The sequence below is a fragment of the Leucoraja erinacea genome, chromosome 23 (genome assembly GCF_028641065.1).
Source record: "Leucoraja erinacea ecotype New England chromosome 23, Leri_hhj_1, whole genome shotgun sequence".
Lineage (NCBI taxonomy): Eukaryota > Metazoa > Chordata > Chondrichthyes > Rajiformes > Rajidae > Leucoraja > Leucoraja erinaceus.
Window position 1 is genome coordinate 18,081,323 of NC_073399.1, and position 18,408 is coordinate 18,099,730.

Genomic DNA, 18,408 nt, shown 5'->3' on the forward strand with positions numbered 1-18,408 from the left:
TCATGGCTGATCATCCAACTCAGTATCCTGTACCTGCCTTCTCTCCATACCCCCTGATCCCTTTAGCCACAAGAGCCACATCTAACTCCCTCTTAAATATAGCCAATGAACTGGCCTCAACTACCTTCTGTGGCAGAGATTTCCAGAGATTCACCACTCTCTGTGTGAAAAATGTTTTTCTCATCTCGGTCCTAAAAGATTTCCCCCTTATCCTTAAACTGCGACCTCTTGTTCTGGACTTCCCCAACATGGGGAACAATCTTCCTGCATCTAGCCTGTCCAACCCCTTAAGAATTTTGTAAGTTTTTATAAGATCCCCCCTCAATCTTCTAGGGAGAAGGCAGGAAAATGGGATTAGGAGGCAGAGATCAGCCAAGATTGAATGGCAGAGTAGACTCGATGGGCCGAATGGCTTAATTCTACTCCTATAACTTATGAACTTGTGAAGTTCCTGGCAATGATGGACAAGGCTTTGGGATTCTTTTTTACAGAGCTCTTGGTAGCAGTGGATAGTACATACTGTGTAAGCTTCATGTTGGATGAGGTGGGATGTAAATTACAGTCAGAACAGTCAACGCGAATTCCTGCGGCAGGTCATAGGGACAGCACTTTATCATTAGATATTCCAGGACCACCACATCTGAGCACTTTCTCTCACCTTGCCAGAGGATGCCATAAGGTCCATCAGGTGAATTCAGAAGCCCTGCTATTGCATGGCAGTCACCTGAAGCAGGTGTGAGCCATGCCTCAGTAAAACAGCATACAGCAGTCTCTCACCTCCCTGAGGTAGGACCAGAGCCTCTGTGTCTGTACTGTACAACCCTATGAGTCAATGACTGCAGATATATTGAGGATGTTCACAGAGACAGTATTTAAGTGCAGAGCTACTTAAGAATTTAAGTGCAGTCTGAATATATTGAGATAACATAAATAATTGGAGAAGCAAAACAATCCAAAACAAAAACTGAAACCGCTGGAGAAAGTTAACAAGTCAGGCAGCATTTACGGAGAGGGAGAGAAAGCATATGTTTCAAGCCAATGTTCTTTAATCTCAACCTGGAAGTCTCTTCATCTTCATCAGAACCTGAAACATTAATTGTTTCTAGCTTCACAGAGGCTGCTAACATCCTCAGAATGTTCACATTTTCTCATTTTTATTTGCAATTACAATGTTTTAAAGATATTTGGACATTGATAGGAAATGTTTGGTCCAAATGCAGGCACATGGGACTAGCTCAGGAACGCTCCTTGATCAGCACAGACAAGTTTGTGCAGTTTAGTTTCATTTAGAGATACAGCACGGAAACAGGCCACTCGGCCCACCGAGTCCACACTGACCATCAATTACATGTCTCTGTGCAGTAAAACTCTACGATTCTATTTCTGACTATGCTGAAACTTAATGTTGATCCTATTCATATTGTAAGTTCAAGAGACATCATGAACCTTGGAAGAGAATAGATGTTTCATCGTCGCAAATAAACCAGAATTAATGGAATCTTCTGTCTAGGGCAAAGGTTACTGAGGATGGACATGCAGAAAACTGTGAACTAATGGATTAACAACACCTTTCCCAGACTCTGATCTAAACTATATATCCCACTGATAGATCTTTGACTATAGAAACATAGAAACATAGAAATTAGGTGCAGGAGTAGGCCATTCGAGCCTGCACCGCCATTCAATATGATCATGGCTGATCATCCAACTCAGTATCCCGTACCTGCCTTCTCTCGATACCCTCTGATCCCCTTAGCCACAAGGGCCACATCTAACTCCCTCTTAAATATAGCCAATGAACTGGCCTCGACTACCCTCTGTGGCAGAGAGTTCCAGAGATTCACCACTCTCTGTGTGAAAAAAAGTTCTTCTCATCTCGGTTTTAAAGGATTTCCCCCTTATCCTTAAGCTGTGACCCCTTGTCCTGGACTTCCCCAACATCGGGAGCAATCTTCCTGCATCTAGCCTGTCCAACCCCTTAAGAATTTTGTAAGTTTCTATAAGATCCCCTCTCAATCTCCTAAATTCTAGAGAGTATAAACCAAGTCTATCCAGTCTTTCTTCATAAGACAGTCCTGACATCCCAGGAATCAGTCTGGTGAACCTTCTCTGCACTCCCTCTATGGCAATAATGTCCTTCCTCAGATTTGGAGACCAAAACTGTACGCAATACTCCAGGTGTGGTCTCACCAAGACCCTGTACAACTGCAGTAGAACCTCCCTGCTCCTATACTCAAATCCTTTTGCTATGAAAGCTAATATACCATTTGCTTTCTTCACTGCCTGCTGCACATGCATGCCTACTTTCAATGACTGGTGTACCATGACACCCAGGTCTCGCTGCATCTCCCCTTTTCCTAGTCGGCCACCATTTAGATAATAATCTGATAATACTATGATGTCCCTCATGCCTTACCATCAAATCTTCAGCATGGATCCCTTCCTCCAAATTACCAGTCAATTCACTAAGATTTTAATTTCCATATTCCACCCTTCCCTACTCCAGGGATGCAACCTGCAGCATTTCCACCAGTGCAGGCATTTCTCTGATGAGGAGTCCATATCCTCAATACACCCGAGCCAAAATTGGAATCTTCTAATCTGCTGCTTCCTTATACCAAGAGAACTTCCATCCAGAGCCCTCACCGTCATCTGCTAATTGTCTCCTGGCACCCGCTTGTGTAGTCACAGCCCCACATTTCTATGCTCTCATGATATATCAATCTACTTTTGCCCACTAGGTACGAGTTATTTCTTTCACTCACATTGCATCCATCCAGCCGTCCTGGTACAAGTCCTTCAAAATTGAACTGCTTTCTTCCGAGTTATTCCCAAGTTCCAGCGTATATTGGTCACTGCTGTGGGTCTTCACCTCTCCAGTGTACCATGCACTGCAGAGCAAAGAAACAAACACAACACTGCTTGTTTTCAGCCAGAATTTACAATGCCATCAATTACCCTGTCTGAACTCCCTGAGTATTCCTTAATTCTGTACACTGCGAATGGCTCGATTGTAATCATGCATTGCCTTTTCACTGGTTGGTTAACACGCAACAAAAGCTTTTCACTGTACTTCGGTACACGTGACAATAAACTAAACTGAACTGAAGCCAGTCTGCCCACACTTGGGACAGGTGTTCCAGCCAGTTCCCCATCCATGGCTGTACTCATCCTGCCATCCAGAGTGTGGTCCTGAGCCCCATATCTCAGTGCCGGGCACTCTCACCGCCCAGCCTGGCCTACACAGTGCCAGCCCATCCACACTGAGCCACAGAGTGGAAATGCACCAGTTCGCCAGCATACAGCCCAATGCAATGGGGGTGGTGGACCCTTTGGCCCAGGTACCCTGCACAGCAGCACTGTCAGTAATGCACCACTCTGTTTACAACGCTACAATCATCCCTTTAATGCTTTTTCTATTCATGTGCTTCTGCAGGCATCAACTGAACTACCACTATACACCAAGAGTGACTATAAACTTTAGACAAAGCATGCTGAAAAAGCAGTACCATCAATAGTAAATGTTCCTCTTACCCTGTAAAGTTTGCAGACGAATAAGCCAAAGTGTGATTGATACTCCCGTTCATTGTTTTGTTGTTTAGCGAATTATAATGGCTGCAGAAAACATCAGGATCAATGCAAGAGAATATTCTATAAGCCCATGGGGACCATTGACCTGAGATAGGTACATAATGGAGAATTGGATAGTTTTATTTTCATCACTGTTGAGAACTTATATTATAATGACATCGTGCTCTTGTAAAATAGAAAGAAATTGCTCAGTGGAAAATTTGTCTCATCAGGTTCAGTTGTTACATTGAAATAACCTACCTCCAAGGTATTAGTGTTTGGAATCACTGATTCCCATTCAAAGAGCCTTCTCTCATTGTCCCAAGTCACTGACAGTAGCCAAATCTATTTGACTGAAGCCTGGAACAGTATTGGGTAGGCTAATGGGACTGAAGGATGATAAATCCCCCGGTGCCTGTTGGACTGCATCCCAGGGTCCTCAGGGAGCTGGCTCTCGAAATAGTGGACGCATTGGTGATCATTTTCCAATGTTCAATAGGTTCAAGATCAGTTCATGTGGATTGGAGGATAGCTAATGTTATCCCACTTTTCAAGAAAGGAGCGAGAGAAAAAACGGGGAATTACAGACCAGTTAGCCTGACTTCGGTGGTGGGAAAGATGCTGGAGTCAATTATTAAAGAGGTAATAATGGGGCATTTGGTTAGCAGTAAAAGGATTAGTCCAAGTCAGCATGGATTTATGAAAGGAAAATCATGCTTGCCTAATCTTTTGGAATTTTTTGAGAATGCGAGCCAGTGGGGAGCCAGTGGATGTAGTGTATCTAGACTTTCAGAAAGCCTTTGATAAGGTCCCGCACGGGAGACTGGTGACTAAAATTAGAGCACATGGTATTGAGGGTAGGGTGTTGACGTGGATAGAAAATTCGTTGGTAGACAGAAAGCAAAGAATAGGAGTGAACGGGTCCTTTTCAGAATGGCAGGCAGTGGTGAGTGGAGTGCCGCAAGACTCGGTGTTGGGGCCACAACTGTTTACCATATATATTAATGATTTGGAAGAGGGAATTAGGAGCAACACTAGCAAGTTTGACACAAAGCTGGGTGACAGTGTGAACTACGAAGAGGATGTTAGGAGGTTGCAGGGTGACCTGGACAGGTTGAGAGAGTGGGCAGATGTGTGGCAGATGCAGTATAATATAGAAAAATGTGAGGTTATCCATTTTTGCGGCAAAAAACAAGGGGGCAGATTATTATCTCAATGAGGTTTGATAAGGGGGAGGTACAGCGAGACCTGGGTGTCCTTGTACACCGGTCACGGAAAGTTGGCGTGCAGGTACAGCAGGCAGTGAAGAAAGCTAATGGAATGTTGGCCTTCATAACCAGAGGATTTCAGTATAGGAGTAAAGAGGTTCTTCTCCAGTTGTATAGGGCTCTGGTAAGACCACATCTGGAGTATTGTGTACAGTTTTGGTCTCCTAATTTGAGGAAGGACATCCTTGTGATTGAAGCAGTGCAGCGTAGGTTCACGAGATTGATCCCTGAGATGGCGGGACTGTCATGTGAGGAAAGATTGAAAAGACGAGGCTTGTATTCACTAGAGGATCGGAGGAGGAGCCATCTTGGGGAATGGCTGCTAACCAGCAGCCGTCCGTTTAATTCGCTTTTTTAAAAAGTTTTGAGTAAGTCCTGTGTTTCGTCCGTTGGAGAAATTGACTTTTTAATGTGGGGGGTAGGGGGCAATTCTACTTCTAGGTCCCTACCTGGTCGGTGAGGCAGCTTTTTCTCCGGGCTGCCCGTCGACCCGTCCTCGTGGCCTACCAGCGGGCTTGGAGCGCCGTTTCCTGGCGGGGACCGCCCAGCACCTCGGCTTCGGTGGCGGCACAGCGCTGGAGCGCTATCGTGGAGCGGAGCGGGCGATGCCTTGCCTGGGTCGCCGCGCTGGATCGACGCGCTGGAGCTCCGGTGAGCTGTGACCGCCGAGATCAACACCTCCGGGCTGCGGGTCTGTGGACTTTAACATCGGGAGCCTGGGTGCTCCAAACCGGCGCGGCCTTGTCGGCTTCGGAAGCCGCGGTCCCCAGTCAGGAAGCGGCCGTTCCAGGTGGTCCAGCCGCTGAGAGGACTCTCCCGACGCCGGGTCAACACCACCCGGTGAGAACGGCCAGGAACATCGGGCCTCCGTAGAGGCAATTGCGGTGGCCTCAATAGGCCTGACTTTGGGTGAACTGGGGATGGGGACTGGACATTGTGCCTTCCCTCACCGTGGTAACCATTGTGGGGGGATGATTTTTTTGTAAAGTAAAATGTTTTTGTTAAGTAAACCTGTTAGTCTGGGTCCAAGATGGCTGTCGGAAGGGAGAGTGGACGCTGGCGCGCTTTAGCTGCCGCTGCTCTCTCTTCACACTGTGTTTTTGATTTTTTTGTTTTTGGACTGAATTCTGTTTTTAATTTGTGTCTCTGTGATGTTTTTATTATTTATTTTATTCTGATTATATGTTTTATTATTCTTGTTAATCTCTGTAAGGTGTCCTTGAGATTTCTGAAAGGCGCCCAAAAAATAAAATGTATTATTATTAGAGTTTGGAAGGATGAGGGGATATCTTAAAGAAACATATAAAATTATAAAAGAACCGAACAAGCTAGATGCAGGAAAAATGTTCCCAATGTTGGGCGAGTTCAGAACCAGGGGCCACAATCTTAGAATAAAGGGGAGGCCATTTAAGACTGAGGTGAGAAAAAACATTCATCCAGAGAGTTGTGAATTTGTGAAATTCCCTGCCACAGAGGGCAGTGGAGGCCAAATCACTGGATGGATTTAAGAGAGAGTTAGATAGAGCTCTGGGGACTAGTGGAATCAAGAGATTATGGGGAGAAAGCAGGCACGGGTTATTGATTGGGGACGATCAGCCATGATCACAATGAATGGTGGTGCTGGCTCAAAGAGCCGAATGGCCTCCTCCTGCACCTATTTTCTATGTTTCTATGGAGCCCTGGTCTGCCAGTGGCCGCTAACTGAGGATTTCCGGAAGCTTCCCATGGCCACCTGACTAGTTGTCCTTTTGGTGAGGTCAGTGCACCCCTGAAGTGTGAGTGGCTCTTCGATCTTCTCCCTGTCTAATCCTACAATCCTTCAAAAAAAAAATCCCCTCACTTGAAATGAATGTCCAATCTGTACCTGCATATGACCCATGAGAAGCTAACTGGATTCAACTGCCTCTGCTGGCTACTTCCTCTGTAGGTTGAAGCTCCTTCTACCCCCACCCCAACCTTTCCCCACATCCCCCAGAAACAAATCTGTTCAATGCCGCTTTGCTCCATCTCACTGGAGCATGGTTGAGATAATTCAGTGGCGCGCCCCAGCCAACAAAAGAACTACTTGCTGCAGTATCAACGCACATACTTACAGTTGCTTCCTCGGTCTTAATGTTTTGTCTTCACCACTCTTTCAGATGTGCACATTAGATACCAACCAGCAATCCCATTTCCACCTCCTCGTCACCCAATCCTATTGCGATTAACCAGTACCCAGTGGGATAGTTCTGTCCCCTTACTTGCATGCTCCTGCAGCTAATAGGGTCTCCCATCTGCACTGGCAGTTACTTTGTCCAGGGACCAAGTAATATACCTCAGCTCACCACAGTTGCAGCAACCCATGTCCCAATCTTTGCAAAACGAGAAATCGCTACAGTTCACTTCAGTTCAGCTGGAAGATGTGCATTAGTCTTTAACTGCAGCCAACCCCCCATGGGTTGATTCTGAAACAAGACTACTCCAGCTGTTCATGTACTTACCCTCTTGTAACCGGACTTGTCGTAGCTGTGGAACTCCAAGCAGCGTCAGCCTAGAGTTATTGTACAAGTGAGGCAGTAATGTCCTTCCTATCCACTGCCAGGTATCAGTTGGCCTGTGAACAAACTAAATCTTTGGGCACCAAATATGTGAAACTGGAACAGGAATCAGTCAATCATTTCTCATTCTTCTAAACCCAATGGGTATAGACTCAATTTACACAACTCTACATAGATTAATCCCTTCAATCCAGGAGTTAACCTCATGAGCTTTCTTTGCACTGCTTCCAATAGGTATCATTCGTTAAATATGAAGACCAAATCTTATTGGAACACTCCAGGTGCAGACTTGGTGTCCTGTAACATTGCATCAAAACACGGAAACATATCGCAAAGGCAGGGGCCAGGGTAAGTGGGGGAGCGCTGTCTGAAATTCACATGGTGCGAAGCCAAGGTGATACAGACACACACCGCGATGAACAGGAAGGTTAAAGGCGGCTAGCACAGTATACGGTAAGTCCTTTAAAGAGCGGGGAGGGGGGTGGGGGGAGAAGAAGGGGGGGGGGGGGGGGGGGGGAAAGAAGGAGTGGAGACACTTTTAAGAAGCCAGACAACTATTAATAAGCCAGAGATACACAGCTGTGAAGTTTGACGTGCATTTAACATTACCGGTCGGTTTTCCTTGGTTCCTTGGTTCTGAAAACTCGTGCTCACATTATGCTCACCTCTTGACCATGAAAGAGACTCACCAGAGACCACCAGCGAATATGTGGTGACCATGTGGCGAGCGCAGAGTCTCCTGCACTCGCCTAAAAAGTCACCCAAGTGGGACAGGTCCTTTATAAATCTTGCTAATTGTTGTAACATAACTCCCACATCACATCCTATCACAATGTTTTGTAACCGCATGTGATTGGAATAACAATCTGATTTTTCATTCACTCCTTCACCGGATAACCTTATTTTCCTACAATATTCTCAACCGAGCAATTTCTTGCCCATTAACTTAACCTATTTGTATCCCTCTTGTACAGGTCACTTCTGCCTCAGGAGAAATCACAATGATCCAAAAATGTTCGTCTCTGTTCCCTGCACCAAGCTGGGTGGCGCAGCAGTAGAGTTGCTGCCTTACAGCGCCAAAGACCAGGTTTCGATCCTGACTACGGGTCCTGTCTGTAAGGGGTTTGTATGTTCTCCTAAGGACCGTGTGGACTTTCCCCAGGTGCACTGGTTTTCTCCCACACTACAAAAACCTACAGGTTTGAAGGATAATTGGCTTTGGTAAAAATTGTAAATTGACCCTCGAGTGGAGTACGTGTTATTCGCTGGTCGGTGTGGACTTGGTCTCGATGGAGTTCTCAAAATGGGTTCTGAAATCATTTGGCCACAATCTTCGCTACCATGGATCTGTACACAGTGGATGGCTCGATTATAAACATGTATTGTCTTTCCGCTGGCTGGTTAGCATGCAACAAAACTTCGGTACACGTGACAATAAACTAAACTAAAAAAAGACTGTGTTATTCAGAGATAAAAGTGGATTCCAGCTCTTGAAATGCTCCAGATCACTGACCTCCAAATAGCAGCAACTTTGGGTGTATGTGGAGTCCTGCCAACAACAGACTGTCGAATGGCGGTGTGCAGAAATCGTGCGTTGGTGTTTTGAGTACATCCCTGGTAGTTGATGATGAGCACCACCAGTAGGAAGAGCATGTGCACAATACAGTTCTAGAGAGGAAGGAATCTCAGTCTGAGCACATCAAATAGAGACATTCCAGGTCCTTTTACCATTAATACATCCAAGGCTTATCTAGTTAGTTCCTAGTTAGTCTAGCTAGTTAGATTCAATGCAATCTATCCATCCATACAGGCTTGACAATCTGGAACTTTGCTTCATTTCCCTCTGCCTTTCAAATTATAGAGTTATATAGCACAGAACCAAGCCCTTTGGCCCAACAACCCATGTCGACACACTTGCCTATCTGCGCTAGTCCAATTTGCCTGAGCTAGTCCTATTAGCCTCTCATCCCCACCCCCCACTTCCCTCTTCCGTACCCCACCTGCATTCCCTCCCCCCCCCCCCCCCCCCCCCTCATCTGCTATTCCACCCCCCCCCCCCCCCCCCCCCCCCCCCCCCCCCCCCCCCGGTTTCAAAATTCGTAATATAATGTATTTTCTCCATTCGGGAGGTTGGATTTGCAAACAATATTCCTGGAGTGATTTCACCAAGGCCCTACATAATTTCAGTAAAACATCGTTATCCTGAGACAAATCCTCTTGCAATAAACCCATTTGTATTCCTCATCGCTTACGATACCTGCATGTCAGCTTAACCAGAATAGACGACTTCACACTTTTCCATATAATACACTCTCTGCTTCCTTCAAATTTGCACACCAGGGGAATTAGTTTTATAAAAAGCTGGAGCAGAAACAGGAACACACCAAACAGCCCTTCAATGTCAAAGATGTTCTATTTCAGTATATCCTGATACCTTTGGTGTCCAAAATTCTATTTACACGTGGAATATACTCAGTAGATTTGCGTACCGATGAGTTCTGCTGCACATTAAACATCTCAATCAGATTTAGTTGTGGCCTTGTGTGTGAATTGCAAACCTTGTACCTTCATCATTGTGTACAATGCTCTCACTTTCCGTGCTTCCTCTTTAGCTTGAAGGAGACTGTAGCCGTATGGTGCTCGGACTTTACCAATTCTTTCTGAGGTTATCGTAACTAAAGGTTCTTCGACCAGTTTATCATCCTCATCAGGATCCACCGGCTTGGTAATCAGAGCAAGGATTAGGGCTTCGCACAACACCTACATGGGATTCAATTACAGAAAATCAAATTAACTTCCTTCTTTTTGCAAATCAACATATATGGAGTTCACTGGTTAAAACAGCCAAAATGTACATGTAACCCTCTACAATCTGGGAGCTCATTCCAACTTCCTCTGCAAACATTGGGCAGTTCCTTACACATTTTTTGAGCTTAATATTATTCTCAAGGGAAGATGTTGACTGTAATGGAATAATTACTTTGGTTTTGGGCATTATTGGGATTAACCATACATAGAAAAGTATAATTATTGCTGAATAATCCTCTTGACTCTCAAATGGATAAACAGGAAATAAATTCTCACCAGACGGCATGGCACGGTGGTGCAGCAGTAGAGTTAGAGTTAGTTAGAGTAGAGTTAGAGCACCAGAGACCTGGATTCAATCATGACTATGGGTGCTGTCTGTACAGAGTTTGTATGTTCCCCCTGTGACTGCGTGGGTTTTCCCCGTGACCTGTTTGGGTTTTCTCCGGGTGGTTTGGTTTCTTCCCACACTCCAAAGAAGTACAGGTTTGTCGGTAAATTGACTTCAGTAAAATTGTTACTTGTCCCTAGTGTGCGTGTGTGTGTGTGTGTGATAGTGCTAGTGTACAGGGATTGCTGGTCAGCACAGACTCGGTGGGCCGAAGGGCTTATCTCCACGTTTGTATCTCTACACTAAAAAAAAAATTAATGGCTCACAAGGGAATAGTAAATTGGTCAATGCCTTGGTCAACTTATACAAGGTAAACTGGTCACCTGTGAGCAAATTTAGCAGCTGAAGCTAATGCAACATGATAACAATGGAGGGGGTCAGTCAGGAAGGAGAGCACAGTCTAGGTGGACAATGAATTGGGAACCGATTATGCAGTTGTTCATGCAACGTCTAGAAGAATTTGCTGCCCTGTGATAATATAGATTACTCTTCAACTGTTCTAATCTCATGATATTTGACCCAATTCTCTGCAAACTACATTGTGACCTCCCTGCACGAGGCCAACAAGCTAGATTTATTCCAGTTGAAACTTGGATTGAAAAGAACCAAACTCAGTTTAGATTGGATCACTGCTGGCAACTGACCCAAGTAACCCTTATCCACATATGCCTGAAATGAAATACCAACATAGTGGTCACACCGGTTACTACTCAATGTTTTGGCATTTTCGGAATAGGGCGAGCTTACCTTCAGAGGTTCCAGCAAGAAAAATGAGGTCAGAAAGGAGAAGGAGGCAGAAATCAGCCACATGAGCACCACATGGTTTGGGAATAACATGCCATAGGAGATAGTCAGACTGATACATGCAGCAATGAGCATAAAGCACAGGAGGTACGTTACATAGAGGACTGAATGAGGGAAGAGCCATTTCCTTGGGCTCTTGGAGATTCCTGTAAGAAATAATGAACAAGACATCGGGACTTTGTATTAGAGCCAGTTTGTACAGTTAAACCTACAATTAATAGTGCATTCTCAATGATCCCATCCATTTAATGCAGCCAATGATGCAAAATACACTGCTGGTGGCTAATTAGGATAAACTCTCCGAATCCACAGAGGAACAGAATGTGTGTTTGAGGATGAATTCTCCATGCTGCAATGCACAGAACAAGCATTGTATACATGATTGCCCAGACTGTGAGGGGGTGCGATGTTGAGAGCAGCAATTCTGTCTATGGGACACTGCTAGTTCAAACAAAACCTGGGGCCTTTGACTGTCACCCAGTGTCTGCTACATCTTGGGGACAACATCCTGGAATGCTTCTTGGTGAGGTACCCCTATCGTTCACCAACAACTTTGGAGTCATTATTATAGCCTCACTGGGGATAGTCACTTGAGTGTGTCTCTACTTGCACATCAAACCAAGTTTGCAGCAGAATTATCTCTCTCCACACCTTTACAAGCACTAAACAATAACTAGGTAAAAATATAGCTAAATTTCCCACACAACACAGATAAATCAGGCGGAGAATGGCAGTGACATCTTTATTTGTAGCTGTCGTGGAACAATAGTTGGACTTGGATCCTGCTCTTGATTTCTGATCAGTGTGAGTAGTTATGTGTGCATCCAGATATTGAATGTAGCTGGACTGTGATCCTATCCAGGTTTGAACATGCTGTTAGCACATTCTCAAGGCACCCATGTGAAGAATAGCAAGTGCATATGGCAAGTGACAGTGGAAAGAATTAAAAGGTAAATATATCACAGGGGATTGGGCAAGGGTTTGTAAACTCAGACTCTGCAGTGACTGACTGGTCTGTTTAGTGGGATTTTGCTACACTGACAAGATAACTCTCAGCTATTCCAGTTTAGGACCAATACTTGGGGGAAGCATCTTTGAGGTGAACCAAATCTGTCTGTTGGCATGGACCAACACACATGCCCTCTCAATTCACAAACAAAAACATTATTATAAACCCGTAATAAAACGTGGGTAATTGAAATGTGGTAACACAGCAAGGTCACTGTGAAACATTAACCTACGTTTGCTCAATCCAACCTGACTGCAGCATCTCCAGTTTTTAATCAGTACAGAATTATTATTTTGCGATTAAAATGCCTTTTAATAAGAGGATGCAGGTGCTAAATTTGGTATTGCCAGATCATGCTTCATAAGATAATAAGACATAGGAAACAGAGTTTGTACGTTCTCCCCAAGACCTGCGTGGGTTTTTTCTGGGTGCTCTGGTTTCCTCCCACACACCAAAGACATACAGGTTTGTAGGTTAGTTGGCTTTTTACAATTACAAATTGTCTCCAGTGTGTAGGACAATGTTAATGTGCAGGGATTGCTGCATCGGCACAGACTCGGTGGGCCAAAGGGCCTGTTTTCGCACTGTATCACTAAACTAAAGTAGTAAATACTAAAAGTGCTTTGGGTGGGTAGGTGTAAGCTCCCTCACCAATGCGAGTGGATGAGGCAGAGCCCCGTGTGATGGTAGCCTCCAAGCTAGTCAGGAAGCTGCTGGCCATTCCTCTTGATGAAATGAACGAAGGCGACTGATGCGGCTTCCTCTCTCCACAGTCAGACCAGGTACCGAGAGAGCTGTCCAAACTACAGCAAAGTAAAAGACAGGCCACATTACCAAACATTGATACCCATGAACTTATCAACACTGCCATTGATCTACGCTGGCCCTGTCACCAATGCTACTCCAAATTCCTCTCGGAACCTCATTCAAGTGACATATGTTGGTTCACCTCAGTAAAATACAGCATTGGAATGCAAGGCTCTGTTTCTTCATCCCATACCCCTGGTGTGTTCTACTGATCAGGCAGAAGATGAGTCATGCATGTTAATAGTAGATGGCAATCTGTCTCTTAAAATAAATTCTTGCCTGTGTTCACCTATTACTGACCATGCTTTGTCCTGCCCCTCATCTCTTCCAGCTTTCTTTCCCACCCTCGCTGCAATTAGTCTGAAGAAGGGTCCCAACCTGAAATATCACCTATCCATGTTCCCCAGAGACGCTGCCTAATCTGCTGAGTTACTCCAGCATTTTGTGTCTTTCTTTGGTAAACCAGCATCTGCTGTTCCTAGTTATTGTTCAAAGAAGAGCACTTGGGCCTTGTAACCTCCTGACTGGGTTAAACTGTTGATTAAGTTAGTTGCAACAATAGTGGCTGTTTTTGAAAGGTAAACCATGTTGAATGACAGAGCAGGTGAGAGAGACCAAATGGTAGATCCAAGCTTCTATTATCAATACAACTTCACTGATCAAAGTGCTGATGATGAGCTATACGTACTTCTCAGAGACAAGGTCTATCTCTGTCCTTGGAGAGAAATGTCCACTGTCAGAAGTCACCTGGTCTGATGACTTGTCGTTATAGATTGCCTCTGCTGCAATGTTCAGCATGAGATCTTCATCTGGGAATGAAACATAAGAATCACTAAACTGGGGCATAATTGCACTGCAAGATAACATGGACTAATTCATGTCAGGGTGAACAGAGGTTGCTCATATGGCCCATGCTCCTGATGATCGGGAAAACAAGTGGTGAATGTACTTTTGTTGTAGTCCTAATCGGGGCAAGGATTCCCACTGGTATTTTGGGAAGTGAAGGCAGTGTTGGATTGATTTCTCTATCACGTATAGGCGTCACAGGGACGTGGGTTCGATCCTGACCGCAGGTGCTGTCTGTGTAGAGTTCATTCGTTCTCCCTGTGACCACGTGGGTTTTCTCCGGATGCTCCGGTTTTCTCCCACATTACAAAGACGTGCGGATTTGTAGCTTGAATTAGCTTCTGTAAATTGCCCCTTGTGTGTAGGAAAGAACCAGTGCATGGGCGATCATGGTCAGGGTGGACTCGGTGGGCCAAAGGGCCTGTTTCCACACTATATCTGTAAACTGCACTAAACTAAACTAAAATGTGGCAGTATACACAAAATTGCATGCTTTTTTTTTAATGGCTTTCTTAATGTGATAAAGTGTCCATGGTGTTATCAGCCCAAAAGATGAGGTAGACGAGTAGGATACCAGAAAACAAAGATTTTAAAAAGGATCTTAACAGCGATAGAAATACAGGAAGGTTTAGTGAAGGAAATCCAAAGCTAAGGCGCCCCTGGTTCATCAGCATCTCTCGGGATGGATGATGACCTGGTTCCACTCTAGTTCTAGGCTGATAGAACCTGATGACTTGGCTGCAGGTGGAGTGGGAGAGTGGGCAGTTTAAGGCATGGGCTTCCATCCACTGCTGGTGAATGGATTGAAAGTTCCCCATGGCAAGCCCAATGCTCGTTCTCTACGTTGAGTTATTATGGGATAGGCTCTCCCATTGGGAATCTGTTTCCAAACAGGTTTTAAGGGAGGGGGGGGGTGGAAGAAGGGGAGTCAGTCTACCCCACGACAGAAGGGGCAGTAGTTGTATAGTTTGATAGCCACAGGGAAATACAGCCCACAACCTCCCAGAGATGAGGACTCACTCCCTCTGCCTCTCAGCCATCCACCAATGCCAACGATCCCAATTATCGAACAAGATAACTTTCACTTACCTGATGCTGTCAGTTGATGGTGCTTCAAACTCCTGCTGTCAAAGGAGTCTGAAATGGAAAAGGAGAGTGAATCTTCATCTGAAGATGAAAAGGCCTTACTCCCCCTTTTCATCAAAGGTTTCTTCCTCTTCAATACTTTATTCTGACTTAGGAAGGAATCCTGGTTCAAGAGATCGGGGATGTTGAAAAGACTGTCATACGATGGCCAACTGTTCAAAAGGCTACAGTTTTGAAGAAGGAGAGAGAGCAGAGCACTCACTGAAACAGTGGCATATAATTCATACAGTCCAGCAACAGTTGCAGCTGATACTCAGTTTTAAGGAGGGATACAATCCACACATTTCTGAATTACATTTATAGCATCTTCCTCATCTTTCAGTTATCCAAAAGCCATTAATATGATTATAAAAGATGATAGTATCCATTATTTGTACAGTGAGGTCACACAAACAGAAATACGAGAAGACTGCATTGAGTGAGTAAGAAGGAACTACAGATGCTGGTTTACACCAAGGATAGATACAAAATGCTGGAGTAATTCAGTGGGTCAGGCAGCATCCCAGCAGCCCGAGATGCTGCCTGACCTGCTGAGTTACTCCAGCATTTTGTGTCTATCTTCACTGTATTGAGTGAGGTTAGTTTGGGGGTTAATGGTTTGAAATGTATTCATTTTATGGGATCTGATCATGGTTGATGAGCTAACATTTATCACCCAACCTCAATTGACTGAAGAAGGGTCCTGAACCAAAACGCCACCCATCCTTTTTCACTAGAGATGCTGCCTGACCCGCTGAGGTACTCCAGCCTTTGTGTCTATCTTTGGTATTAATCAGCATCTGCAGTTCTTTGTTTCTACTCTCAATTATCCTATTCTGCTGTTGCACTCAGATTGGGCGCAACACCTTTGAACATGTTTCAGTGGTTATGGAAAGAAGGCAGGAGAATAGGGTTAGGAGAGATATATTTGCCAGGATTGAATGGCGGAGTAGACTTGATGGGTCGAGTGGCGTAATTCTACTCCTGATCTGATCTTCTGAACATCTCACTTGTGGCTGAGGTCAGGCCCACAGTGTGAAACAGCTACTTGCTCATCAATGCCATTGCAACATCCTCAACCAATACATGGAGGTAGAAATTCAGCATTCACTCATTGGCCAAATGCCAACTGCCCTTCCATCCCCCTGGAACACTCTAGGTGAAGTGTAATATCCCCAAGTCCTGCCTAGTTCAGAACAGGATGGAAACCTAGAGCTGTCTTTCCTTTGCCTATTTTGTCAGCATGCGGAGGAAATACAAGGTAATTGTTGAAGAAAGAAAAGTGTCTGTACCTTTCACTGACCAGCTGCTGAGCAAATCCAACGTCAGGTTCCGTCTGTTTACTCCCGAGAGATTCCTGCCCAGATACAAAGGAACAAAGTAATTGTGCCTCATCAGGGAATAAACAAGATTTAACACACACTGCAGGTATTTGATACAACTTGCTGCACCAGAGCAAGGATTCATCAGTTGGTTACCGAGCATAATAGATCATTTATCGTATATTTATTTGTTGTATTGTTGCATTTATTGTGCCTGTAAAGCAGTAGCAAGTAAAAAAAATATTGTTCCAGTTCTAGTACCCATGACAATGAAAGATTCTTGACTTTTTACTCATTAACAAAACCACTGTAAAATATCTATGGTTTAATTTTGTGTAACACCCACACCCTTTGATTTGATTCCAGTCGGTTATTAATTTCTGAGTATCTATTATTCCATCTATAAATGACCTAACCTTTCAAGTAAATTATAGCTTGTAACTCATTGCTGTATAAAGTGGGCGGCACCGTGGCCCAGCGGTAGAGTTGCTGCCTTACAGCCCCACAGACCCAGGTTTGATCCTTACTATGGATGCTGTCTGTACTGAGTTAGTACATTCTCCCCATGACTTGTGTGGGTTTTCTCTGTGAGCTTCGGTTTCCTCCCTCACTCTAAAGACGTACAGGTCTATAGGCCAATTGGCCTGGTTAAAATATAACTTGTCCATAGTGTGTGTAGGATAGTGTTGGCGTGCAGGGATCACTGATCAGCATGGACTCGGCAGGCCATAGGGCCTGTTCTCGTACTGTATCTCTAAACTCCTCAATTATTTGAAGAAGGTCTTCCTCAATGCCTTTGTTAATGTTTATCCTTTAAATGGCTTCATTAAAATAGATGTGTTGACGTTTGTAGGCCCTTATCATGCATGAATCAGCTGTTGGTTTCCTGACAATGTCACAGCATTTCGACAGTGTTTGAATCTTGAAGGCACTCTGTAAAGGCAAGTTCATTCTCTTAACTGACCTGCTTACCCAGAACAGCTTCATACTTACACAATTCCCTTTACACTTACACAACTCTCTGAGCTTTCATCCACAATGGAATCCAGGCCCGTGGGGATGGAGAGGAAAGAGGAGCGACCAAGCTCAGATGGGTCCAGGTACACATCCATTTCCACAGACTGTGTCTCCTTGGTGGACGGCTCTGGGTTATCCACAGTGACCTGCGATAGAGTGTCAAAGTCACCATTGGTGGCTGCCATCGTCAATAGCTGGGTCGGGTTACTGCGAGCAGTAGGCTGACAGTTTTTGCATTCAGGGTACTGCTGGAGTGCCACAGGAGTGGGGAAGTGAAGGTGATGTTATACTTGCTGAATAATTAATGTATGGATTCCAGTCCAGTTAGAATCCTGTTTGAGTCCTCCTTCCTGACTGCAAACACCTCCTTTGTTGCTGTGTGACCTCTTAGCATGTCTGGTCATTGCTTGACCAAGGATGACCCATGGTTTTGGCCATAGGCAGAAAGAAGCCACTTCAGGCTTTGAGTAAGCCTCAACACATTGTGCGCTGGCCAAGTACCACGTGACACCCAGATGCTGCTGAGCCTGGATGTGTCCAAGTTCTCTTCCAGTTGCAGCCAAAAAGGGAACCACGATTGGGCAACTGGGCATTACTGACAGTGATGTGTCAATATTCAACTCTGTCCTGGGCATGCGGGCCGGGCCGCAGGATTCAAAGTCATGATGGCCGAACAGGTCTTTACTCCTTGCACCCATTACTATTACAACTGGGAACAGCGGAATAGAATAGACTTCGATTCTAACATCAACAACCGCTGATCAGCTTGACAACTCCAACTGTCTCAGCTGATTGGAATACAACTTGATTTCTTGAGTGAGACCAAACTTAATATCATAGAATGTGGACACCAATCCAAATAACAAGAAGTCATAATCACAACATTAAGGAAGGGATGAAAAACCCA

The 18,408-nt window shown here is 44.8% G+C and overlaps 1 protein-coding gene across 1 annotated transcript in view; it reads right to left on the minus strand.

Annotated features, from left to right (window-relative positions):
* Window positions 1-18,408, minus strand: part of pkd1b (polycystic kidney disease 1b) — an 84,517-nt gene that overhangs the window by 13,553 nt on the left and 52,556 nt on the right. Inside the window, exons 27-37 of the mRNA XM_055653989.1 lie at window positions 17,498-17,647; window positions 16,455-16,519; window positions 15,127-15,347; window positions 13,880-14,000; window positions 13,036-13,187; window positions 11,319-11,521; window positions 9,941-10,135; window positions 8,889-9,043; window positions 7,319-7,431; window positions 3,535-3,676; window positions 2,766-2,891 (exon numbers count right to left, since the gene is read on the minus strand). Coding sequence (XP_055509964.1) covers window positions 2,766-2,891; window positions 3,535-3,676; window positions 7,319-7,431; window positions 8,889-9,043; window positions 9,941-10,135; window positions 11,319-11,521; window positions 13,036-13,187; window positions 13,880-14,000; window positions 15,127-15,347; window positions 16,455-16,519; window positions 17,498-17,647 — 1,643 coding nt within the window. The remainder of the gene's footprint in view (window positions 1-2,765; window positions 2,892-3,534; window positions 3,677-7,318; window positions 7,432-8,888; window positions 9,044-9,940; window positions 10,136-11,318; window positions 11,522-13,035; window positions 13,188-13,879; window positions 14,001-15,126; window positions 15,348-16,454; window positions 16,520-17,497; window positions 17,648-18,408) is intronic.